We start from the raw sequence: 27,771 nt of genomic DNA on the forward strand, positions 1-27,771 counted from the left end.
GTCCAAGCCACACTCCCATATCAAGTCTTTTCTATAGCGGTGGCTCATGCGGTCGTTGTCCCCCCTATCGTCCGATCCCCTTTCGGGATCTCAATTTGGTCTTGGACATCTTACAGCCAGCTCCCTTTGAGCCCTTGCGAGAAATCTCCCTTCGTTTTCTTTCCTGAAATATGTTTTTTCGATGTCGCGGTAACCTCCATCCAGAGGGTTTCTGAGTTGGCGACCCTCTTGCCGTTCTCCGTTTCTGGCTCTTCACCAGGACAAGGCGGTGCTCCGCACGGTACGTTCCTTTTTGCCTAAGGTTGTTTTGACGTGAAGGAGGACATAGACAAAAGGACTGCAAAACTATCAACCAGTCGTCCCAGGGAGCTTTCCCTCCACAACCTGGATGTTGTCCGTGTCTTGCGGACTTAAATCTTTCTATCGCTGCTTCCTTCCAGAGGTCGGATTCCCTGTTCATCCTCCCAGGGGTTCCCAGGAAGGGTTTAGCAGCCCCTAAAACCATCATTGCTTGCGGGATTCGAATGATTGTTCGCGAGGCTTATCGGTTTCGGGTCAAGGCTCCCCCTTTTTTGGTCACGGCCCACTCTACTAGAGCAGTTGGTGCTTCCTGGGCTGTACACCATCAGGCCTCTGCCCTTCTGTTGTGCAAGGCAGCCACATGGTCTTCTCTGCACACTTTTGTCAACTTCTATGAGGTGCACACCTTTGCTTCTGCAGATGCTTCCCTGTGTCGCAAGGTATTGCAAGCATCTGTGAAATGGATGACCATGTCCTGTGTTCTGTTCCCACCCCAGGGGACTGTTGTAGGACGTCCCATGGTCTGTGTACCCCAAGGTTATGAACGAAAAGACAGGATTTTTTTTAAGCACACACCGTGAAATCCTTTTCTCGTCCAGTTCGTTGGAGGACACTTCTCCGACCCATTGTGTTTTTCAAGGTTGTGTTTTTTTTATGGTTCAGGTTTCAGGGAATTTCCTCTATTGTTTGACATACCTCTCTTACCTTGTATCTGCTTCTCCTACTGCTTGCGGACAGATTGAATAGCTTACGGTTTGTGGGCAGGTTATATCCTGTAGGAGGGAACAGTTTTTTATTTTATTTTTTAGTATCAAACTTTTCAAGTGGGAACAGCAACGGTCTGTGTCCCCCCCCCCCCCCCAATAAACTGGACGAGAAATAGATTTTACGGTGCGTATGCAAAAAATCCTGATATTATGCAGCATAATAGTTATTTACTATTTTTTCACCAAAAGTTTACTGTAAGTATCTCTTTCAGGATGATGATGCGGAGGAGGAGGAGGAAGAGGAGGATGGATCACGTCCACTAGCTGAATCTCTGCTTCTCGCCATTGCTGATCTTCTCTTCTGTCCTGATTTTACAGTGCAAAGTCATAGGAGAAGTGGAGCGGTGAGAACTACCTCAGACTAGTTTATTGTGGAAATACATATTTAAAATACTCTTATTTCTCTAGAATCCACATGTGCGTCTAAGGGCCATTTTACATGGACAAATGAGTGGTCACAGAACATTCATTCCCGATCATTTCCCTGTGTAAACAGGGCAACGATCAACCGATTAACGAACAAACGCTCGCTCATCGGCTGATTTGTATCGTTTATGCAGCCAAAAATATTGTTATTGTCTGCAACACATCTCCTTGTGAAAGGAGCAAACGAGCGCCGATAGCCCTGATCGGTTTTCTCTACGGAGGAAGGTCCTTGCAGGACAGTATTTCAATACCTTCACAAATTTAAGGAAGTTAAAAAAAAAAAAGCATTTGAAATCACATTGGAGGTACAGGATTTTCTCTTAACAAAAACTTTTACTCACTGGAAGTCGGCTTTAACTATTTTTGTGGCTTACCTTATTCTGTTCTGTAAGTGAGAGTTTGATTGTGTGTCCATAGGATGCAGCAGAAGATATTCACACTCTTGACAGCTGTGAGTACATCTGGGAAGCTGGTGTGGGCTTTGCTCACTCTCCAACACCGAACCACACACATGATCTCAACAGGTAGGTTAGCATCTCTCCAGTAATAATAAAACTGAAAATCGAGTGGGACGTAGAACATAGAATTTGTAGAGACAATGAATACGCTGAGAGTATAATTGACTCTGGTAATCTATGAGCGATGATTGGCCAATTCTGCTAGTGATGTTTTTGATGTCCAGTAACTTTTTGTGAAGAAGGCACAGTTGACTTTCTCTTGCCCCTGGAGAATCTTTAGGGGACACATTGTATGGCACTTATTCTCACACTACTGGTGAAACGTCATTTGGCTTTGTATGTTATTAGTATAAGGTTTAGTTCTTAATATCCGATAGATCTGTTCTAGGGCTGGGCAATTATGACCTAAAGCAACATTAATTGAACACGTAACCTCGTTTACGATTACTGAACGACTATTTAGGCCACACCCCTTTTTGCATGCTATGCCATTGAATTCATATTTATTCCCTGAGCTGGCTGTATACCACTGTGTATAATATACCCCCTGACGCTGCCCCTACAGAGTATATTGCCCCCATAGTACTCCCCACACAGCATAATGCCCCATAGCTGTCTCCACACAATATAATTCCCCCAGATCTGCCCTCCACACAGTATAATGCCCCCATAGCTGCCACCACACAGTATAATGCCCCTCATAGCTGCCACCACACAGTATAATGCCCCCCATACCTGCTCTCTACCTAGTATAATTCCCCCATATCTGCCTCTACCTAGTATAATTCCCCCATATCTGCCTCTACCTAGTATAATGCCCCTATAATTGACTTCCACGCAGTATAATGCCCCTATAGCTGCCATCACACAGTTTAATGTCCCCATATATGCACCCCACACAGTATAAAGTCCCCCATAGCTGCCCCCATGCTGTATAATGCCCCCAATAGTGCCTGATAAAAATAATATATACTCACCTAACCCCGTTTCAATGAGGATTGGAGGAGATTCCTCTACTCTGGTCTGTGCGGCACGGCGCAGTCGAGCGCGATGACGTCACTACCTCGCGTCCAGCGATACATAGTGGAAGGTAGAGCAGGGACCTTTATGGTCCCCTGCTCTACCATTGGGTTCGACTGTATCTGCGTCCTGAAGATGCAGAAACCGTTTAAACCGAGAAAAAAAATAATTGATAAAACCAAAATTCGCACGATGACTTCAATTTTATTTGCGCTGAATTTCGATTAATTGCCCAGCCCTAATCTGTTCTCACTTCTGTTTTTCAATATCTGGCATGGATTTTTTTCTTTCAGGACAGAACTACTTAAACTCCTACTAACCTGTTTCTCTGAGGCAATGTACCTTCCACCATCGTCCGAGAACAACGGTACTACCAACCCATGGGTGCAGTTTTTTTGCTCTACAGAAAACCGGTATGTGAATGAAAAGGACATAATAATAGTACAGGGTCTTCACTAAACTGCTTAGTTAACAATGGAAAGAGTTTTACATTTCTGCTTTCAATACATTTATATTTGGTCATAGTTAAAAATTGATTTTAGTTTATTATTCCTTTTTGTTGTAGCTTTTTTTTACCTTGTTACTCTTAAGGATAGTTGGAGAGGTTTAACGTGCATTCCTTCTATCAGCAGGAAGTAATGGCAGAAGGAAGGGGGAGTGATTGAGTGACAGATTGTTCTATTTTACAGTCCCTGTATATGTTCCTCAAAAGTATATAGGGAATGCACGAAGTGTTATTGGCATCCTACATTTACTCTGTGGCTACCTAGAATTTATTATCCATTATAAGCAGTTATTTCAGGCAGAATCTTAACTTGAAGCTACGGACTCCAAATCAAAATCTGTAACGGGTTCATTCAACGGTCAGACATTATTTGTAGTATTGGTCCAGCTAAGCTGGAGGGCCCATTGGGACCCTCTATAGTTATGCCCCTGCTAATGGGAAGTCCATGATCACTACTTTTATCTTGTATATCTTAAAAACTTGAGGAAATGTTTACATGCATACACTATGGGGGCAGATATTTATTATGACTGGTGTACCACTCCGGGATGCCCCAGTCAGAATTTGCAGTGTGTCTCATATCCCCTAACCACTGTAGAGATCAAAACAACAAACCGTAGCACCCATAGTGTGGTATTTTCAGAAACTAATGAAGGTCTCAAGATTGGGTCGGATGGCTACTTACCTGGTCGGGCTGTGTATAAATAGATACAGCTATATTGAAGGCCTATCATAAATCCTTAGTACCACTGACTGTAGTTCGGCCCTGCAGATCTGCAGGACAACTGCTGTGACACATATTCACTACAGAATCTAACCAAGTATATAACTGTACTTGACATTGTTTAATAAGTGCTGACCATGTCAGAATGGGAATGCACTTACGCTATTGACAAGGGAAATGGTAACACTTACTAGTCAATTTAGTCATACATTTCCAGGAGGAATAACGGAGGAGCCACACAAGAAGTTCTAAGAAAAGATGCTCCAGAATTTTTATTTCATGGGGAATGCAAGTATTTATTAAAGGTCTTGTTTTCATGAGCACAGAGTTCAAAAAGCCAGCTCGGGACCCCTCTTTATGAGCCGGAATGTAGAGCTTCTCTGTAAGAGCACCTTTGTTCTGGCGGATGCGAACTGTACATGTGATGAGACCACCCCATTAAAACAGACATGTCAGGAGTGAAAAAATGAGGACAAGGAGTCGCTGTGAAATAAGTACAACATTTAATTTAATACAATATCATACACGAAACAAACTGTTAAAAACAATAGCGAGGATCTAAAATACAATATAAGGGTATGTGCACACACACTAATTACGTCCGTAATTGACGGACGTATTTCGGCCGCAAGTCCCGGACCGAACACAGTGCAAGGAGCCGGGCTCCTAGCATCATACTTATGTACGATGCTAGAAGTCCCTGCCTCGCTGCAGGACAACTGTCCCGTACTGTAAACATGATTATACTACGGGACAGTTGTCCTGCAGCAAGGCAGGGACTCCTAGCGTCGTTGCACTGTGTTCGGTCCGGGACTTGCGGTCGAAATACGTCCGTCAATTACGGACGTAATTAGTGTGTGTGCACATACCCTTAGTGTGGACCAATCAAAGATAATGATGTTACCACGAGTATGCTGTATAGAGCACACAATTGAAACGTGTGTGCACCAGGCAGTAGCAAAAAAAACATAGGTCAGTGATTTGTCATCGCAGTGTCTCACCTGTACTATAAAAGTATATAGTTCACATAAGTGAAATACAGTGCTAAGTAAAGCCCTAATATCATCAGTAAGGAGCAGAAGAGACACTAGGCTAACATTTTCTTGAAAATGGGAGAAATTGCTGCTAAAGTTCTAATCTTTGTAACGTCCTAGAAAAATAAAATAATGTTAAAAAAACTATGCAAATATAAAGTAGACATATGGAATACGTGAAATGGTAATACCACACAAAATAGTTACGATCTGTTTTACAAGTAGATACATTTAAAATTAGAAAAATCATATTTTTTGCAGATTTTCTTTACATTTTGGTGTTTTTCACAAATAAGCAATGAATTTATTGACCACATTTTTCCACTAACCTAGAATACAATATGTCACGAGAAAACAATCTCAGAATCGCTCGGATAGGCAAAAGCATTCCAAGCGATTCTGAGATTTTCTCGTGACATATTGTACTTTATGTTAGTGGAAAAATTTGGTCAAATTCATTGCTTATTTGTGAAAAACACCAAAATGTAAAGAAAATTTGCAAAAATTTATAATTTTTCTAATTTTTAATGTATATGCTTGTAAAACCGATAGTAATACCACACAAAATAGTGTCAGATTTGAAAAAAATGGGGCTGGTCCTAAAGGCCAAAATGAGCTCAGTCCTGAAAGGGTTAATGAAGTCACAGGGTTCCTTGCAACTGGCAGAAGCTGTGAGTTTAGCATTTTGGAACAACGTTTTCAAAATGAACACTTTGTTCAGAGGTTTAAAGGGACAGGGAACTGACAGCCTGATCCTTCCAGTGGCACTGCATTCCGGAGTGCGGGGTGCCTTCAAAGAGAGAATGTAAGTTAACAAGCTTCTATCACAGGGGGCGTGCCATTAGCACGTTTAATTTACTTTCTAAACCAATATCACAAAAAATCCTGTAGAATATTACCTCCCCAGAAGACCACCTCTTAGAAACCCCCCACCCTAAAAAAATAAATAAAAAAACCACCAGAATTTTTTTGTGACGGATTTCCAGTTACATTATAGTCTATCTACAGTGGTCCTCTTTAAAAAGACCACCTCTGGGGGGCGGAGCCTGACCGCGGTACAATGCAGACGTGTGATACTTAGTCTCCCGCTGTTGAGCACCAGAAACCCTGACTATACCAGCTGTTATTGATCATGGGGAAGTTGACTGACAAGGAGAAGAATCGGGAACTCACTCCGGCTCCTAAGGCTTCTCGAAATCAGCATGAAGTTGATGGTTCTTTCAGAAGAATTTGCCGGCTTCTCCAGCACGAGCTCCCAAGATGGCGCCGCAACCACGAGATGGCGCCCAGCACTCTGAGGACTCGGATGCTGAAAGTGCTACAATCGCACAGGCAAGTGACAATTTACTCCCTATCTCAAGGGGATTTCTGAAGAGGGCATTGACCACAGCTCTGGCACCTATAGCCAGTGAATTGGCAGATATTAAGTCTGACCTACGACATGTTGGACGTCGGGTGGAGGCCCTGGAACAAGCACAACAGTCCTCCATTTTATTCAACACTGCGTTAAATGCCAAGGTTCTCACACAACAGGCACACATTAATCAGACCTTGTTACTCCTGGAGGATCAGGAGAACAGGAACAGAAGAAATAACTTAGGATTCAGGCAGACCTCTGATCCTTCCTTCTTTACCAGATGGCTTGCAAACCACTGTCTCATTTATTTGAACTTCTCTCCGCTCAGGATAGAGCAGCCACCATTGTCATAGAGTGCATAGAGCTTTGAGACCTAAGCCGGCACAGTCTGACCCACCAGGGACATCATATGCAAACTCTTGAGTTATGTGGATACTTCGCTTATCCTTGCCACTGCGAGAGACAGGGGAGAACTGTCCTTTGAGGGTTCGGCAATTCCGATGTTTTAGGATCTTGCCCCTTTTACCCTGCAGAAACGCAGAGTTTTGAAACCACTCACTGATAAACGTCGAGATTTTCAAAATCCCATATTGCTGGCTGTATCCTTTCGGCCTGGCCATTACTCCTGGGGACAAGAAGCTGATGATCAGGCAACCAGAGGATCTTCGCTATGTTTGGGGTGAACTTCATATCGCGCCTATGGAAATTCCTTCCTAGCTGCCGCTGGATGAATCGGATGATCTACCAAACTTACCACCTCCTGATGCATGGTCCACGGTCGCTAAGATGAAGTAACCAGGATCCAAGAAGCATCTCTCTAGATCATCCATCACTTAGTATTCTTTCTACAATTATCTACATCCATATCCTTTTTCCTTATCTCTTGTTATATTTGGTATCTGTTTTTTAGCTGATATTGTTGACCGGTAACTGTTTTTTCTATGCTTACATGGTTTCTGGTAGCTCCTTCGATCAGAGCTACTATTCTCTGCTCTGCTATTCTCCTTCCTTCTCCCCTCCCCCTCCTTCTCATTGTCTTCCTTCCCTACAGGTTTGCGTTTCTATATAGGTGTCTCTCCTCTACAGTGCGTTTTCTCTATGCTGTCAAAACGAATTATGCAATTTTCCTGTACAGTCTACAGTTTTGTTATACGTTGTTATAGTCTGCTTGCATTTCCTCTCTGTAGTACTCGTATTATATGTTCTTTCAAGGTATTCACACGATCTTAAATCTGGCTGAGGTAGCTCTAAACTTTTGTACATTTAATGTAAAGGGATGCAACTCTCCGCCTAAATGTGGTCGCATCTTCTCACTATTACACTTCTCACTTTCGTTCTGGTCATATCCCGAATTTACAACATGGTCGTTCTGGTCATATCCCGAATTTACAACATGGTTTTTATAATAAATGGTATCATTCCCCTAGTCCCTCCTCGGCATCTAGGGGTGTAAGTATTTGGCTTTCATAGGCACTCTCAATACCTGTTTGAGGATCTGATGGCTGACTCAGAAGGGAGATATTTACTGTTGAAGGATAGATTTGGTACACAATTAGTTACAATTTGTAACCTTTATGCTCCAAATGTTAACACAGCACAATGGATCATTGAAATTTTACAGAAAATTGCAGCTTTCACAGAAGGGTTATTGTTTTTGGGAGGTGACTTGAATTTAGTTTTGAATCCATTATTGGATTCTATTTCAAAGAGATCAGTGGTTTTCTACAGGGCTCAGAGACGTATTCTTCATTGGCGCAAGTTGGTTTAATTGATGTGTGGAGGATTCTGCACCCAGGCACTGAGGACTTCACCTTCTTCGCTGCGGCTCATCGTTCTTACCAGAGATTGGATTATTTATTTACTCTGGACTCCTGTCTCTCACAGATCCTCAGCTCCTCGATAGGCAGCATAACGATTTCCGATCATGCGCCTGTTTATCTTGAGGTTAAGCTTATTGGCCACTCGGCGAGAGAGTGGACTTGGAGATTAAATGAGACCCTTTTGGACAACCACACGACGTTGGTGGCTCTTGAGGGGAAGGTGAAGTCCTATTTTGCTACAAATTTGCAGACACTACTCAAGCTTCTAGATGGGAGGCGCATAAGGCTTATATGAGGGGTGAATTTATAGCCCCCCCACTATTGAAGTCTATTTCTGCTCAACTACGTGACCTGCAGATCCCAATGATTTCGTGGATGGGGAGGAAGAATTTACTAAAATCATTTACAGTACCTAAATTTTTATATCTCGTGCAGGGTGCCCCTGTTTTCATCCCTGCTTCCTTATTCACAGAGACTAGGAGATTGTTTTCTAGATTTTTATGGAATCAATCTCTACCTAGACAATTGACTCTCCCCAAGGCAAATGGAGGCTTTGGTCTTCCAGACATACTACTCTATTATCAAGCTATACAGCTTCGGTCACATCTTGAATTATTGTCTGGTTCAAATTTGGCTAAACAAATTGCTATGGGGAGCTTCAAGACTCCGGTCTATTTACCTTATGGGGTGGGTTGGGGAGTGGCGATGGAGAGTCCATTTATAAAGGGAATGTTGTTCTCACTGAGGTTTCGTACTACCCATGTGTCCAGTTTTCAGTTTCCCTCCCCTTTTTTTTTTTTTTTTAAAATATCCTTTTTATTGTCAGTTTTCACATTTTCTTACAAACATTTCACGTAAGAGTTACATCATGAGTGCGCAGCACTCAACTGTCATGGGATTAACTTTTAAATTAAATTCAACATAACATATAAACACACCAACATAGAAAATATGGCATAATTGTCGATCTTCAGATGGACCAAACAAACATGACTCCCCCAACTCCAACACCACCTAGATCATCAATGAGTTTTTCCCTCGCCTTTAATGCCGGAGCATTTGACTCCTTCCAGTCTCTATCCGCATTTTGATGACCCCTTGAACTTGTAGAGCTCATTGACATCTATCCCAATAGGTGACTTATATAAAGGTAGTATTGTACCAACTCTTGATGCTATAAATAACTTGGGTATAGGACAACATTGGTCCAAAGCGCAGTACGGCCATTTCAATGGTACTAGTTTGGGTTTCCTGGGACGTTATATCTTCACCAGGCCACTCTCTTGGTTTGAGGCTCCGATTTCTTCTACACCTTTACCCAAAAAACTGATATCCATCCTCTATAACAAAATGCTTACCATTGATGTGCAGGATAAGCTTCTCTTTCTCTGTGCTTGGGAAAGAGACTTGAAAGTTTTGTTTCCCCCCCTCGAGACACTTCAGCCATACTTAAAAGATCACATGGTCTGTCCAGGTGTGTTAGAACTATGGAGAATGCCTTTTAAGCTGCTCACGAGGTGGTATAGGTACCCGGATATAGTAGCTAGAATGTACAGAACCGCATCTGATACGTGTTGGAGGTGTGGGGTGGGGGGGGGGGGTCTCCAGGTACTTTTAAGTCATATCTGGTGGGAGTGTCCTATAATCAAACCATATTGGTCCTCCTATTGAATCGCATGTCAATACTATTTGTAATAAGAACATTAAACTTACTCCTTCTCTAGTGTTTAGTTAATCTACCCTCTTCAGACTGTAGCCTCACTAGATATGACTTGTCTTCACGCCTTATCATGGTAGCTAAACTCATCATTCCGATTAAATGGTTGGATAAACTACCACCTGATGTCTCTATGTGGCTCAATAGTCAGGCAAATATATAGATTGGAAGAAGTGTCCAGCTGGGAGTCTAGAACACTTGATAACTTTATGACATTATGGGCGACGGCTCACCTAACATGATCTAGGTATAGTTTGTGATGTACTTATTTCTCTTACTACAGCAGAGTTTTTCACCTTGATTATAGCCTTTGAGGTGATCCTTGATGCAAGTCCCGAGTACCTTTTTTACCTTTTATTTTATATTTCTAACTTTGTATTGGTTTCACATGTTGCATGCCAGACATACGTTGTGATTCTATTATATGGCTTATGTTTGTAACATTGTATATTGCATATTGCTCTGTATTTATGGGTTTCTACTTGGCTGTGTATGTATTTCATTGTTGTTGTTTTTCCAAACCTCAAAAATAAAGATTTTAAATAAAAAGACCAACTCCCACTATGACCAATGACCTCCCTTTTTGAACCCCTTTTGTAAACACCACATGCTGTGCAGACAACTGCAGCATGGCTTCATTCAAGTGAATGGGGCCGGCTGCAGTTCCATGCACAGCCAGGAGAGGCACTGAGCATGCTTGTCCACCAGCATTCACCTCACTAGTTCGGTGTGCACATTGCTATACACACCGAACACCAGGTGGCAATAAACCATGTTGGTAAATGTTCTAGCTCTTCACTGGATTGTGTTTTAACAACATGTAAATGGCAAATAGATTTTTTTTTTTTTTTTTTTTTTTTTTACATTTTTTTTTTCGTAATCCATACAATGAATAAGACATTTAATGGCGGGACAACCCCTTTAAGTCTTTATAATATATATAAAAAATCACTTACTTTTGATTTAGGTATTCAATTGAACTTCCCAGCAAGTTAGAGCAGGGCATTATTGGAGGTAGAATTAAGTTCTAGTACGGTTAAAGACCTATGTCCATCAAGTTCAACCAAGGGAGAAAAAGAAGGGATATGGATAAACTTTGGAACATTCTTTTACTCCTATTGATTCAGAGTAGATAGAAAAAGAAAAACAAACCCATAAGGCATAAACCAAATCTACACTAAAAAGGAAAAATCTGCTTCCAAGTGGTGATCCGACTGGATTAACATTCAAACAAAAATTCTAGACATTGACATGGGAGCTGATGTTTTTTCGTTATAGGAAATGATCTCAGCCTTTTTAAAGCCATCTACTGTCCCTACTGTGACGGCTCCTGCGGTGACTTCCATAGATTCACAGTTCTTATGGTAAAGAAGTCGATAACAGAAGGCAATATACCTGAATAGATATGAAAAAAAACCTTCTCTTTATTAGGTTACAAAATAGTATATTAAACTCACATGCAATAAAAACTAATGTGTGTGTGTGTGTGTATATCCCCAATAATGAGCAAACTAGGACTTAGATGACATAGCCCATACACTGTAATAACAGATTATAAATAGGCAAATTACCATAAAAAGACCCCTGACCCCATTCAGGACGTTTTTTGTTTTTTTTCTCCCCTTGATACCATACATTGACTAACATGTCTAAGGGTGGGTGACTTAAAGAGGCTCTGTCACCAGATTTTGCAACCCCTATCTGCTATTGCAGCAGATAGGCGCTGCAATGTAGATTACAGTAACGTTTTTATTTTTAAAAAACGAGCATTTTTGGCCAAATTATGACCATTTTTGTAGTTCTGCAAATGAGGCTTGCAAAAGTCCAAGTGGGCGTGTATTATGTGCGTACATCGGGGCGTTTTTAATACTTTTACTAGCTGGGCGTTATGATGAGAAGTATTAATCCCTTCTCTTCAGAACGCCCAGCTTCTGACAGTGCAGATCTGTGACGTCACTCACAGGTCTTGCATCGTGTCGGCACCAGAGGCTACAGTTGATTCTGCAGCAGCATCGGCGTTTGCAGGTAAGTAGCTACATCGACTTACCTGCTAACGCCGATGCTGCTGCAGAATCAACTGAAGCCTCTGGTGCCGATGTGGCCGACACGATGCAGGACCTGTGAGTGACGTCACAGATCTGCACTGCCAGAAGCTGGGCGTTCTGAAGAGAAGTGGATGATACTTCTCGTCAGAACGCCCAGCTAGTAAAAGTAGTAAACACGCCCCGATGTACGCACATAATACACGCCCAGTTGGACTTTTACTTTTAAACACACCCACTTGGACTTTTGCAAGCCTCATTTGCATAACTACAAAAATGGTCATAACTTGGCCAAAAATGCTCGTTTTTTAAAAATAAAAACGTTACTGTAATCTACATTGCAGCGCCTATCTGCTGCAATAGCAGATAGGGGCTGCAAAATCTGGTGACAGAGCCTCTTTAAGGGCCCTTTTACACGGGGCAATTATTGGGCAAACGAGAGTTCACAGTAAACAGGACAACGATCAGCTGATGCACAAGCAAACGCTCGTTCATTGGCTGTTCGTATAGGTTCAGCAGCCTAAAATATTATCGTCGCCAGCACATCTTCCTGTGTAAACAGGGAGACGTGCTGCCGAAATGATAGAAATGTACGTGGACGATTGATTGTAGTATAGAGTGCTCATCCCCATACATAGCTCCTTGTGAAAGGAGAAAACGGGCGCCGATCAATGAGCTGTCCCGTTGATCCGCGCTCGTTGTTACGGCCAAAATGGGCCAGTGTAACAGGACCTTTAATCCCGTAATAGTGAAATGTGTACTTAAACGATCAGAATGGATGAGCTGTAGTTCAGTGTTTTAGCGGCTTCTGCTTAAGCATACTTTTGGAAGATATTTTTGGGCATTTTATTGTTTTTCCCATTTTTTCATGTTGTCCTTTGTTAAAAGGGTAATAAAATCAGCAAAAATACAAAATGAAATACAGACTTTTATTAAGCTCTTTGTAATTTGCAAACGCTAAACCTCCCCCCTTAGATTTATATTTTTTTAAATGCCCTTTTTTGTACTTTACAGAAGGTGTAAACCAAGTGGGGTTTAATTTTAGTTGCCTATACTTATAGGAATTCATTTTGCAGTAGAATTACTCGAAATGGATTTTAAGATTTCCCATTTAGGTTTGTACCGTTTTTTGACATCAGTTCTTCCCAGTCTATGTCCTGAAGTGCAGCCCTCAACCTAGGTACCTGGGTACAGTTATAATGTTAAAGGGTACCTCTAGTATTGCTCCTGGTTTTTGTTTCCCACCAAAAGTTTAAAATCTATGGCGGGAGACACCGCAGTGAAGGGTGGAGCCAGTATAAGGAATGGTGTCTCCCTCTGTTCTATTTTTTTTTATTTATTTATTTATTTTTATTTTAAATAGAAGAATTAGACCTTTTTTCTTTTCAACAATTAGTTTATCTATTTGATCCCATTTTAATGTGTTTGTTTTCTGCTTTCTCTCCTCTCTGCAGGCATGCACTACCCCTCTTCACATCCCTCTTGAATGTGGTGTGTGCATATGATCCGGTTGGTTATGGAATACCTTACAACCACTTGCTATTCTTGGATTCTCGTGAACCACTGGTCGAGGTCTCTGCCCAACTGCTCATTGTTACTTTGGACTCAGACCCCGCCATCACATCTAGCCCCAGCATGGATGGCACGACCACTAGTACTGCCATGGATGAGGGTGATGTATGTTACCGCAACATGCTAAGTGCCCAATTTCCTCACTACTGCTTACAGACTAATCCTGTTCATTCTCTTAAAGAGCCCAGCACCGGACAATCTGTTTGTCAATTATTTGTCACGGATCCACAGAGAGGAGGTAAGGAGAGGTGGCATGCTTATTGGGTGTGCGTAAAATAGTATTCGGCTGGATTCACACGAGCACATTACGTCCTTAATGGACGGACGTATTTCGGCCGCAAGTCCTGGACGGAACACACTGCAGGGAGCCGGGCTCCTAGCATCATAGTTATGTACGACGCTAGGAGTCCCTGCCTCTACGTGGAACTACTGTCCCGTACTGAAAACATGATTACAGTATGGGAAAGTTGTCCGGCAGCGAGGCAGGGACTCCTAGCATCGTACATAACTATGATGCTAGGAGCCCGGCTCCCTGCACTGTGTTCGGTCCGGGACTTCCGTCCGAAATACGTCTGTCCATTATGGATGTAATGTGCTCGTGTGAATCCAGCCTTACAAGTTCGCCTAATGCTTGCTTTTGTTTAGGCTCTGACCGTTGCTTTTTAATTTTCACATCTTACTTTATGGTTTGTCAGATTGCTGTGAAGAGCTGTGGCGTCATCTGCCTTTTTTAAAGGAGCACTTCCACAATTTTTTTTTATTCTCTGGCCCATTATGTAGATTGTGGTGATGGTAATATTCTTACCGGTGGTTGTATTTGTGAGTTATCCCCTCCCTTCTGGTCCTCAGCTGTGTTATGTGACCAGCAATAGGACTCTCCAACTGCCACAGCGTCTCAACTGACTTCCTGTCCACACATGAGACGCTGGGGCAGTTGGAGAGTCCTATTGCTGGTCACATGACACAGCGGAGGACCAGAAGGGAGGGGATAACTCACAAACACAGCCACCGGTAAGAAGATTACCTTTACCACGATTTACATAATGTGCCTTTCCAACGAGCCAAAAAAATTAAAACATTTTGTGGTAGTGCTTCTTTAACTATGAACTAACTTGATGTAGACGTTTCCTACTAATGCTGACCCAGACCCTTATAATTAACTCCTAGGACTTCCAGTTCATCTTGAAGGGTCTCGCTCGTCTTCTCCTCAATCCACTAACTCAGACATACCTACCAAATTCAACCAAGAAAATACAATTCCACCAAGAACTTCTGGTTCTCTTCTGGAAACTGTGTGACTTTAACAAGGTCAGGATTTTTTTCTTCTCGGACTTTAATGAATAAGCATCTGTTCACACACATCAGAGTTGCCCTTCAGTTGAGGGGTTCCGTCTGAGGTTTTCGTCAGGTTAACCCCTCAACGGAAAGGCAAATGGAAACCTTGGCTTCCGTTTCCCTCACCATTGATCTCAATGGGGACGGAAACGTTGTTAATGGTTTCCGTTGGTCACCGCTGTGACAGGGTTCCGTTGTTTTGACGGAACCAATAGCGCAGCCGACTGCGCTGTGAGATCAATGGTGAGGGAAACGGAAGCAAAGGTTTCCGTTTGCCTTGCCGTTGAGGGGGTAACCTGACTGAACCCTTCAACGGAAGAGCAACGCTGGTGTGAACAGGCCCTAAATGAGGCGTGCACTGGGTGCTGTGTCTAATGGGTTGGGTGCTTGGTCTCTCACCATTACCATCTTTCACCCCCACAGAAGTTCCTGTTCTTTGTTCTGAAGAGCAGTGACGTCCTGGATGTACTGGTTCCAATTCTGTACTTCCTGAATGATGCACGAGCGGACCAGTGTGAGACTGCACTCCCGTTGTTTCTTTTCTCGCCTCCGTTTTCTTCACCTTCACTCACACTTCAGTTTGGTCTTTTTGTGGACTTTTCTATCACATGTTGGCCCATCTACAAAGTTGTTCCATCTGTTCACTATGTTTCTCTTCGCAGCTCGTGTTGGTCTTATGCACATTGGAGTTTTCATTCTTTTGCTGCTAAGTGGTGAGAGGAATTTTGGAGTTCGCCTAAACAAGCCATACTCTGTGAGAGTCCCGATGGATATCCCAGTGTTCACAGGAACACATGCTGACCTGCTTATTGTGGTGAGTCAGCCCTTTGCTTTGCACATAGGACAAATGTGGGCAACCTTTGTAAGACTCCATTCACACTGTGTTTACAGTTTGTTTGACGTATGCACCATACATATCTATAGGACCCCATTCACCTGATGGATGCCAAAAACAATGTCCTTTTGGCATCCATCGGGCTGGTATATGTTGGTATACCTTTATCTCAATTATATGGAATAACACAGTGGACTACGCTATTCCATACAGAGGTATCCAGTAAAAGCTCAAAAATGTATACCACGTGGTATCTATTTTTTTAACTTTGAAGTCTATGGGCGACATATGGTACTGTGTGCATATATGGCGCGGACTTCATGCGCATGCCCAGTTCGCACTCTGTACTTTGATTGGCTGGTCTGCGGTGGGCCCCATTTGCATAGCCAGCATATTCTCTTTCCTTCCGGCTTGGTCATAACGTCAGACCGGATGTCACACGGGCGCGCTCTTATGCAAGTACTTATCTTCCAATTATTCACATGTATAGGCATCGTATAAACTAAATAAGTTGATTAGGGATTTATTCTGTAGTTAACTACAGCTGTGTGTTTTTAATCTATTGTACCTTGTTATTGGCTCTAAGGGATTTAAATATATGTGTATGTCAAACCACCCCTGGCGACGCATTCGTTGCGAAACGCGTATTAATAAACAAACATTTTTGTTTTCTATTGGAAGAAGATGTATGTCCTCCATGATTCTTTTGAGTTGGTTGTACTGTATGCATATACAGTGGCATATGTCAGCAGCGTCCGGCGCTGGTAAACATCGGGAATTCCTCCTGATATACACATCCAAATACACTGCAAACGAAGTGTGAATAGACCCTAATGTAAGCATAAAATGTTTTTCATTTATATTTCAATGTTCACAACTGTACCTATTTATCCTACTTAGGTTTTTCACAAGATCATCACCAGTGGACACCAGCGTTTACAACCTTTGTATGACTGCCTGCTGACCATCATAGTGAATGGTACAATGATGGGGGCAACAAAATTAGTAAATTGCATGCTTGGGTCAAAAATTTTATGGTGAACATCTAATGATTATCTCTGCTCTCTACATTAATTCTTCCAGTTCTAGTCTCGCTCTCCGTACTAAGCATGTAACCGACGATCTTTCTTTCTAGCCCGATCACCTCTTCTGTACATGTACATGTAGTACACAATACTGAAAGTGGTTTTCAACCAGATAGGAAGTCACATTGTTTCAGGTAGGCATGGCATTGGCAACCACGTCTGCACAGTTGAATCTGTCCGTAGACATTCGCTGTTGACTGCTATTGGCCTTGATACCTATGTTAACTGGCAGGATAGGTACAACACTGAACAGCAGACAGACTCCCCTAGTTTTGCCAATCTCTGGGGGGGAACAATAGGACAGGTAAAAAAAACAACAACATCCAGCTGCATTCTTGTTTCCTCTGATAGCAGATGTAGAAGGATGATCTGACAAAAATCGGGAGGACTGTAAGACTAAATATAAATGTAGTATGCAGGGTATTAGTACGTAAAGCTAATTAAACCATATGGATGCAGAGGCGCTCATATGGGGTTCTATAGTACCTTAAACCCCCTCTCTGATCAGTTCAGTAGAAAACATGGATTAAAATGCATATTCTGGTTATAGCAAGTTCACTTCCCTGGATCGGAGATTTTAAAATAATTTCCGCCTCCACTAGGAAGCGCTCACAGCACATGAATTTAATAAGTTTAATAGGAGCTGTATAATTCCCTATGCATTGAGCTCCCCATAGTGGTAGCTGCAGGGAGACAGGATTTTTCATGTAACTCTACAGCTGTGTGAATGAAAGATTTGTGTGTGTGTGTATATATGTACACACACACACACACACACACACACACACACACACACACATATATATATTATACACACCTATGTTTAGATATGTATACAGACCTATATGTGTGTGTACATATACACACACATACATACACACACATACACATTTAGATATGTTTTTGGTAGAAGTGTTCTTTTTACATAGCAAATAATTTACTTGTAAGGCCGGATTCACACGAGCGTGTCGTGGTCCGTGATATACGGTCCGTATGTCGGCCAAATTTCCCGCACTGAAAACAGGATTACAGTATGGGACAGTTTTCCCGCAGCGAGGCAGTGACATTCAGCGTCATAGATAACTATGGTGCTAGGAGTCCGGCTCTCTGCAGTGTGTTCGGTCTGGGAAATGTGGCCGACGTACGGTCTGTATATCACGGACTGAACACGCTCGTGTGAATCCGGCCTAAGTGTAGTAGAAAATCAGAGCCAACAATTCGGACGTGCAATTGCATCATTTATTGAAAGGGGTTTGTTCAAAATAATAGCAGTGAGGAGTTGAATTGTTGATGTCCTTTATTCTGTGGAGTAACAGGGGTCAATTTTGGCCCTTATTTAAGGTAGGAAGGTGTCAAATGTTACACATGTTGGTTATAGTGCATTTCCTTCTGAAATACTCGTGAAAATGGGTCATTCCCGACATTCTTTTGATGGAAAACATACTTTGGTTAAAAAGTTGATTGGAGAGGGAAAAACATAGATAAGTGCTTCAAATTATAGGCTGCTCAGCTAAAATGATCTCAAATGCCGTGAAGTGAACTTAAACCTAAAAGACATGGAAGGAAGGAAGGGGGGGGGGGGAACTACTGTTTGAATGGACCAAGGGCTCAGCCAATGATCACAGCCAAAAAGATTAAAGAAGATCTGAAGTTACCAGTGATACTGCTACAATCGGAAGACCATTTAGTGAAGCCAAGTTACCAGCAAGAACTCCACGCAAAGTTCGTTGTTGAAAAAATGCTGTTCTGAATAGGTTAAAATTTGCCAAGGAACACATTGACTGGCCCAAAAAGAAATGGTGCAACATTTTGTGTACTGATGGAAGCAAAATTGTTCTTTTTGGGTCTAGTGGTCGCAAACAGTTTGTCAGACGACCCCCGAGCATGGAGATCTAGCCATAGTACACTGGAGACTGTAAAGCATGGTGCTGCAAAAATCATGATATGTTTCTCATACCTGGTGTTGGGCCTATTTATCACATACAAGGGAACATGGATCAGTTTAAATATATCAAAATCCTTGAGGAGATCATGTTGCCCTATGCCGAAGAAGAAATCCCCTTGAAATGGTTGTTTCAACACGAGAATGACCCAAAACACACCAGTAAGCGAACATCTTGGTTATAGACCAACGGGATTGAGGTAATGGAGTGGCCAGCCCAAAAATGCAGAGGAACTGTGGGATGTCGTCCAATCTTCCTGGACTGGACACCTGTTCTGAGGGGCGAGAAGTTGTCGAATACATGAAACACAGATGTCAAGCAGTTCTCAGAAACCATGGTTATGCCACAAAATATTAGTTCCGTAAAGTCAAATCTGAAACATATTTTTTCAGTTTATATACTTTTACATTTTTGAATTTTTAAAGAAAAATGCTGGCACTGGTTTTGCACCACACACGTTTTTTGTGGCTTTTTTTTTTTTTTTACCTCCCAACAGGCAAAGGAAAAAAACGTGTCCAAACATGCTGCGACCATTCGCAGCGGTTTTTCCGTCTCCCATTGATTTCAATGGGGTTTTTGAGGCGGAAAACGGCTCAAGATGGCTCTTGTCGTCTTTGTTTTTTTAAAAAAAAAAAAAAAAAACGCGCTTTGGGCAGTTTTTGGGCACGGTTCCGCATCAAAAAACCACACCAAAAAAACTGTGAGCAGGGCCTAATATTACTTATCTTTACTTTCTGTAAAGGTTTGACACAAACTGGATATGTTTTTGTTACCGTTTTTGATTTGGAATCGAATGTGTATTTCCAATTTAGCGCTTTTGTTTGCTTTTTTAAACTCGCTGCTGTTTGTCTGAACACTACTGTAGATAGCGCCACAAGGTCCCCAGTAGATATTGACATAGTACCACACCCCTGTAGATAACACCACCCCATCCTCTAGATGGCGCCACTGAAGCTCCCTCTAGAAGCGGAATCCCCGGCCAGAGTGTATCAATATTAACCCTTTAACACCTGAGATATTAGGTATGGACCGCTAAACCACTCTAGACCACCATCATTATGACCAGAATACTATCACCAACCCCAAATCACACTATGTAAAAATGTGTGATGTGTTAGGACGAAAGTTGGCAAAGTATGTATAGTTGAACAAATTTTTCCATTGTGGGTACCAATGCACTTGGAGTACCCCTTTAAAAATACTACGTTTGGTCCTGGGATGCTGTAGGAGAAGGCTTTACACGGCGGTTGGAAGCATGTTTTTGGTTTTTTTTGTCCACAAGAGGGCACTTGAAGCAAGCTTTTCGACACACGAATTTTAGAGAATTCCATGGTTATTCTGGTTAAATCCATATTGCTACAACTAAAAATATATCTCAAATCTTGATTGCTGTTGGATCTGGATTCATTTATTTTTTTTTCTTATATTTTGTTTTTAGTTTTCAATATTTCTAGAAAGCGGTTTACTTAACACCGTTCAAATCACTTCATTTTTATTTATTTTTTAATGTTAACCCTTTTATGCCGAAAATCTGTAGATTCACGTCCTATTCGCATATACCCCGTGCAGCCAGGGTGTGATTCTACAGATCTCTGCTCCAGCCGGGATAGCGCTGTGAAAAGCGCTCGGACGCCGGCTGTGTCCGTGTCCCCGGTTCCCCAGTAACCTGCTCACTGACAGCCGAACCGATTGGTTCGGCTGGTAAGCATGTGATCACCATGATTAACCAATCATGGTGATCTCTGAAAAGTTTGTTTACAAACAAACTTTTCACGCTTGTCATCTCCTGTCCGCCTCCTTCAATCTGGCACAGCGTTTTAGAGAGAAGACAGATCGGGAGAAGACAGAAGAAAAGTGAAAAAGACCTACATACATACATACATACATACATACATACATACATACATACATACATACATACAGTTGTGTGTATGTATGTATGTATAGGTGTTCCCCTTAGTTTTAGAATAGGCAGGCAGGAATAGTAGGTTAGTTAGCTTGATAACATATTGTTAGTTAGTTAATTAATTCATACATTAACTATTTAGTGTAATTTAATACTTTTTTTCACAATTAATTTATTTTAATTTGTTCTGAGGAGTGATCTGTAGTGCGGTTTGGCGAGTAAATCGCAATTCATTATATGTGAACAGTTATAAAAAAAAAAAAGGTGTTTATCAATTATTAGCGTGAACTTAAAAAGCAAAAAAATATAGCCAAAATAATTTTAAAAAAAATTCCACTTTTTTGATCAATTGTTTGTTTGTAATATAAAATATGTGTTGCATATGTAGTAAAACGATAAATTTTTTGAAAGTGTGATTTGTTCTAAAAAAAAACAAAAACAAAAAAATTGCTAAGTTATTCAAACTAGTTTAACAGTTAGGACACTTTAAAAGAATGTATGCCAAAACTTTAAATGTAGGCCTGGTCATTGGGGCATCGAAGACCCTTGGTCCTGAAAGGGTTAAAGGGGTTTTTGACTTTAGGTATTTATTGCCATAGTGTCTGATAGATGAGGATCCTGCCACTGGAATCCTAAACCTATTCGAGGAAAGAAAGTCCACTGACCCCTGTTCAATAACTGTGTACAAGAAGAGACAAAATGGAGAGGTGAAACAGTACAGTATAACGTTACCATACAGAAACTGTCCAGCATGCGAGCTCGTATGTTTCCGTAACGCCTATAAACTTCAACAACCACCTCTCCTTTTGATCTGCTATGGTATGCAGCCCCCCCCCCCAGACACCTCATCTTGCCGAGTGGGGTTCAGGGTCCGTTAAATGAATATTCTTTTTTTTGTCCTTTTTAAAACCAGAAAATTCCTGATCTACTGTAGTTATTCCTTCCTTGTGCTATTTAGTTTATACTTGTTCTCCTTTTTTTTTCGTACAGTATCCCCGTACTTGAAGTCCCTTTCCATGGTAGCGTCTAACAAGCTACTGCATCTGCTTGAAGCTTTCTCTAGTCCCTGGTTCCTCTTCTCCTCCCCTCAGAATCATCATCTTGTTTTCTTCCTGCTTGAGGTCTTCAACAATATTATCCAGTATCAGTTTGATGGTGAGTTTCACTGTATTTTGTATATACGTGTGTATATGTGTAATTTTTTTTTTTTTTCTTTATGTAGTTCCATAGAGACATGTCAGAGGATAATATTGTGTAGTGCAGGTGGCAATGGTTAGAAGTAGCCACTTCTTTCTACCACTATCATTGGGGGTCTTGAATTTGTGTACTGTCCCTTTACATTAATTTCTATTCATATTATGTTTGTTCTCTATCAAAACCGTATTTTTTATTACTTCCAGGAAATTCTAGCCTAGTTTATGCCATCATCCGGAAACGAAATGTATTTCACCAACTAGCAAACCTCACATCAGACACCCAGTCAATCCAGCGTGCACTACAGAGGAAAAAGAAAACGGTTGAACCTCTATCACGCACCAATTCCCAAGATGGGGCATCCATGGAGGGCTCCCGGCCTGCTGCACCGGCAGAACCAGGCACCCTAAAGACTAGTCTAATAGCCACGCCTGGTAAGTTTGCATTGTGATTACGCATGTATCTTGTATCTCACACATACGCTGATCGCAGTTGGTAGAGAAGCTGGGCCTTCGGCGATTTAATAGGTCGTCGGTTCAGCTTAATTTTTAATAGGGGAAGTTTAGATCGGAAAACCCCTTTTTATGCTTATTTTTTCTCCTGCTAATGTGACAATAACTTTTATTAAAATTAAATTTTGACTATTCATCCTAATAGCTATAGAGAAGTTGACTGAGAAAGCCCAAGTATCTGAAGATGGGACTCTAAGAGCTGTTGACCCCGAAGCTTTTTCATCACCTGGAGAGAGCAACCTGTCCCGTCCATTAAGTGACACAGAGTCTCAGAGTGGGGTATGTGATCTTCATATGGGTCATTCCTTTTCTACATTCTTTTGAGACGGTTTTCAAAATGTAGAGTAGAAATGCAGCACTTACCCAGATCTGCTGCACTTTATTCACCTAAAACCGGCATAAACAGCGAGTACAGACTGCATTTATAAGGCAACAACCTTTTTGTGTCTCTGGTTCGACACTTCCTCGGGCCTCATCGGCGTCAAAATTTGAAACACCGTAACAAGTCAAAGGAACACATGCTAAGATCATTAAGTCCTAGAGCGCCCTGGGCGTTCGTCCTCATTATCCACCTCGCTTCTTTCTTCAGAAGCAATTGGTACACCGACTTTCTCAAACCCCGCAACTTTCAGAACATTTGGATACCCTATATGTACATTTTTCACATGCTCTTTTAAATTTGGCGATCCCTTCCCTGTAGCAATGGACTTATAAAATCTTTTATATAGGCAGCGTTTTGTCCTTTTCCTATATAAAAGTGGCCGCAGCTCATCACTGTTAGTATTCCTTACCTAAACAAATTGACCAGAAGGTAATATTTTTATGCTTTTCCCCTCTTTGTATGGTGCGGATAAAAATTCTGATGTAAGAGTGCGTAAGTGGCAGTCGGTTTTCCATAACCGGAGGTAGCTATTGTGCCACCTTCCGCCAACACCAACATATTCAATACAATGAGCACTGAATTTGAATGTAAATGTCATGTTCATGGTGTTTGTATTATTAAGATGCATGACAAACTCCTTTAATCTGGTCAGACCAGCATTTGAGAACACATTGTCAATGTATCTTACGAAAAAATTATTGCAGTACCTTTTTCTTTGTTAGTAGCACTTCTCATTGAATCTATATGCTTTATGTTTCAGTAAAGACTTCTGGAATCTTAATGGCATTGTCTAGCATCTCGCAGATTCCATCAATATCTTTCATGGGGGATCCATGTGTAAGGGATCTCAACATCTGTTGAGGCTAGTTTGTAATCCTAACACCAAAAAACATCTTCCAATGCACACAAAAATGCATTGGTATCCTTCAAATAAGAAGGGATATTCCTTAATGTTGGGCTTCATATCCAATCTATATACTTAGAGGTGGTTCAGTAATGGACTGTAGACTGGCCACTATAGGCTGTGGGGGATTAAGTAGACCATAGACCCTGGGCTGTTCCTCCCCCAAAACACGGGCCCCTCTTCTTCACCGCCGCTCCGTATCTATAGTTAACACCACCTTTCTGTGCGAGCATTGACAAATGGGTGTTACAATTCCCCTGGTCAAAGAGCTGTGTCCCTACATACTTAGAGACACATGTTCTTAATCTGGTCTGTTTCAGACCAGCAATTTTCATAAGTTTGTCATGTATCTTAAGGTAAGGTAAGGCATACTCTCCAACCATCGCTGACCGTATCACACTGTGCAGGCACACATCCTTTCGACCAGGGGAATGGTAACACCCATCTATCTATTAGTCCTGGGCTACACAAAGACTTTTTGTGGAATACAAGGATTTCCTATAATAGACATGTCAGGAGAGTTGACGGATTCTCTATAAATCCACTGACCCCCATGTTACGTCTTCTCGGATTCTAGTCGTTCTTTTTCTCTTTTCTTCTCCATCCGGGCCAGAACTCATGACAACTACTCCCAGCCACGACCCATTTCTGCCGAATTTGCCACTCTGATGTCTTCAGCTCCTCACTTTTCCAAAACTTTTGCACCTATAAATGAAGATAAAATCCTTATAGTGCACACACTATGCCCCTAAATTTAATGGCGCCAAACTTTTCACCCCTGAATATAATAGTACCAAACACTATGCCCCTGAATACAATTGTCAAACACTGTAAAGCACCAAACACACACACACACACACACACGCACACACTGCCCATTGCAGATAGTGCCAATCACAATGCCTTTGTAGATAGTGCCACATAAGATCCCCTGTAGATAGAGCCTCTATAGATATTTCCCCCTATAGAGTCTACTGTAGATGTGCCCCCAACACTGTGCACACACTGAAATAAAAGGAACATTACATGTTCACCTGTCCCCGTTCCTGCGCCGTACTCCAGCGACGCATGACTGGTATCTTCTGACCAGGTCTCATCAGGAGTCACGATGACGTCATTGCGCCGCCTGCATCATTGGTAAATTGTCGAATGGAAAGGCAGGGAAGTGACGGGGATACAATGGAGTGCAGGGGAGGGGTTCTAGGTCCTGCTTATCCAAACTGGCTGCAATTTTAACAACCGGTTCAGGAGAACCGGGGGGTAGGGAGGGACAGGCCGGATCCTATCCCTGCACCGACCACCTGGGAGCCTCGGGCCCCGGGCGGCCACTTGAACCGCCCATATTGGGATCCGCCATTGACTATAAGGCGGCATGGTGACTGTTCCAAATTTTTGGTATCTTGGTTAGGAAATACTGGTTTCTGTGGACAAGTTGGGTTTAACTTCTCTACCGTCTTACAAGAGAACATTCCATTTTTTTACATTCCTTGGTAAAAAAGTTTAAAAATGCTTCTGGAACCTAATGGTAGTATCATAAACAAGTTTTTGATATACTAGTTTTACTTTGTCCTTTTTAATCATTGTATTTTATTCGATATTCAATAACATAACAGACATTATTGAACAATTCTCATAACTCATTCGATCTGTTCTGAGATCTAGCCAGTAAATACATCTTCATCTGCAATATTTGTGATATCCTTGCTTTCTCTCTAAATGTGATTTCATTACATCCTGCAGGAGGCCGCACAAAGCCGGCAGAACAGACGTCACTCCAGCACCTCTTCTCAGTGGAACCCATCTACGGACTGGGTGAGAATGGGGAGGAAGTAGGCATGAGTAAATATAATGGTATTTAGTCTCATAGACTTTACTTTCCGAGAAAAGCCAATCAGAAACTAAGCGTCTCGGCGCTCACCCGAGCGCTTCAGCCGCTTAGTTTTAGCGATCAGTGGGGGTCTTGGTGCTCTGACCCTCACCGATCAAAGCGTCTGACCTGTCACTAACATATCAGAAGTTTTTTGAAAGTTTTAGTTGCCCTTTAAATTAGAACTTGTTAAGGCCATTTTTCCCAAGCATTCCCCATCAGTTATGATCTTTATTGTACTGCTTCTCTTTAGGCGATGTTAAAAATACTATAATCACTTATGAAGACAGGTATATGACAATTCTGCTGTAATAAATTGTAGAGCTTTGTGTATTCCACACCCCGGCCCCTCACTTTATAATACCGTCATTCACCTGTAACGCTGAGTAAAGTCCAGTAGTAAAAAAAACAATATATCCCAAAATAGCCAAAGAGGAATTGTAACATGTTTATCGCCTTTGGCAAGCTTGAAAACTTGAAAAGAAAAATAATCAGTGCGATGTGTGTCGATTATTTCGTTTTAAAATTTGGTGGATAAATGCACTTCAATGCTCTATGCAGAAAAATCTGCATACAAACTACATTTACCAGCCCACTTTTATACATAGTCTTTTCTCTAGAAATGTATTGTATTACTATGAAGTCTGGTAATTGCTTGTTATCAAATCATTACTAATTCTAAAAGCTAGCTTTATTCCTAATTTTTGGGATAATAGGCGGAGCCATATAAATCCTTCCTTTTCACGCCGGTGGCTAGCTATGTATCTTCTGTCTGAGGCTGTTAAACCCTCATCCGTGCGCTATAGGGAACATTCAGACTGCTATGTTATAAACGATTCTACACCCTTATGAATGCTTAGCTAGTCACAGGGCTTAACAGAATTAATTATATGGCGCCACCTATTGTCTTAAAAATAAGGAAATTCTGATATTCTAACACCATATGCTTAAAGCATTGGTTAGAAACTGAAAGGTAATCTAGTTTTTAATTTGAGTGTCTCTGACTTGTGTGTATTACAAATATTATTTGTCAACAGGTTATGTCTTGGAAGGTGAAACTGCCCCTGCAGACAATCATGAGGCTGTTGCAGGTCTTGGTACCACAAGTAGAGAAGATCTGCATTGACAAGTAAGACTTGGCCAGGGAGCTTAATAGTAGTGACAATGAGGCCATTGATTGTGTATAGTGATGGAAGTGCGTGACTGCAATGATCTACAGCACCTGCAACTGGTTAATTTAGAATGATCAGATATGTATCTGTGTTCTAGGAGGTGTTCAAGTTGTTGTTGTCTCTGCATTGTTTTTGTTTTTTCTCTGGCCTGAATGTGAAGCCTCAAACTTTGAGCTTAGTGGCTTTTCCATGTAAAGCATTATCGTTCTCCCCCTCCCTTCCTGTAATGCTCTAGTCCAGGGCTCTCAAACTCGGCCGGGTAAATGGGCCGCACATAGGAAACATTTAAAGTTGACGGGCCGCATTACATTCAAATGTGATACAATACTAAATTATTTGTTAATCAGTTAGTTATTTGATCTGCTATAACAATACTATATTACTATAACTATAATAATACTGCTAGTTTTAAACTTTCATAAAATTTGTGAGTTTACTCTGTGTATTTTAAGTATCCAGTTTTCCAGTTTGTGTCGCTAAATGCAGTCCAGTGGCGCAGTTGGCAGCGTTTGGCAGACACAATGTCAAGATTGGTCAGCCCCTCTTTGTGCCACACAGTGCCCGCTGCAGATAGTGCCACACAGTGCCCACTGCAGATAGTGCCCTCTTTAGATAGTGACACACTCACACACCCCTGTAGATGGCTCCATTGGGGCTCCCTCTAGGAGTGAAATCCCCAGCCAGAGCATTGCGGATGCTTTGTCCGGGGATTCCTCTGCTGGACCAGAATGTGATATCAGGGACAACCCCAGAGCAGGAATCCTGTCAGAGTGGTACTAGCACTCGGCCTGGGACTCCAGCTCTGCTCCTGACATCACTGTCCACGTATGGACAGTAGTGTCAGGGGCTTCCCCATAGCCGGAGTTCGAGAGCAGAGCCGCTTCAAGCGCTCTG

The 27,771-nt window shown here is 41.8% G+C and overlaps 1 protein-coding gene and 1 long non-coding RNA gene across 2 annotated transcripts in view; one reads left to right on the top strand and one right to left on the bottom strand.

Annotated features, from left to right (window-relative positions):
• HID1 (HID1 domain containing) overlaps positions 1-27,771 on the top strand; it is a 49,232-nt gene that overhangs the window by 17,635 nt on the left and 3,826 nt on the right. The window contains exons 4-17 of the mRNA XM_075845595.1: positions 1,280-1,411; positions 1,911-2,017; positions 3,265-3,384; positions 13,625-13,847; positions 13,924-13,980; positions 14,910-15,050; positions 15,501-15,591; positions 15,740-15,891; positions 16,813-16,891; positions 21,837-22,001; positions 22,247-22,474; positions 22,698-22,831; positions 25,579-25,650; positions 26,743-26,834. Coding sequence (XP_075701710.1) covers positions 1,280-1,411; positions 1,911-2,017; positions 3,265-3,384; positions 13,625-13,847; positions 13,924-13,980; positions 14,910-15,050; positions 15,501-15,591; positions 15,740-15,891; positions 16,813-16,891; positions 21,837-22,001; positions 22,247-22,474; positions 22,698-22,831; positions 25,579-25,650; positions 26,743-26,834 — 1,793 coding nt within the window. The remainder of the gene's footprint in view (positions 1-1,279; positions 1,412-1,910; positions 2,018-3,264; positions 3,385-13,624; positions 13,848-13,923; positions 13,981-14,909; positions 15,051-15,500; positions 15,592-15,739; positions 15,892-16,812; positions 16,892-21,836; positions 22,002-22,246; positions 22,475-22,697; positions 22,832-25,578; positions 25,651-26,742; positions 26,835-27,771) is intronic.
• Positions 4,483-14,635, bottom strand: LOC142665824 (uncharacterized). Its single transcript, XR_012851580.1, has 3 exons — positions 14,548-14,635; positions 11,085-11,172; positions 4,483-4,683 (listed from the first exon to the last, which is right to left on the bottom strand). It is a non-coding gene; the product is annotated as an uncharacterized LOC142665824 (long non-coding RNA).

Source organism: Rhinoderma darwinii, chromosome 13 (assembly GCF_050947455.1).
Source record: "Rhinoderma darwinii isolate aRhiDar2 chromosome 13, aRhiDar2.hap1, whole genome shotgun sequence".
NCBI lineage: Eukaryota > Metazoa > Chordata > Amphibia > Anura > Rhinodermatidae > Rhinoderma > Rhinoderma darwinii.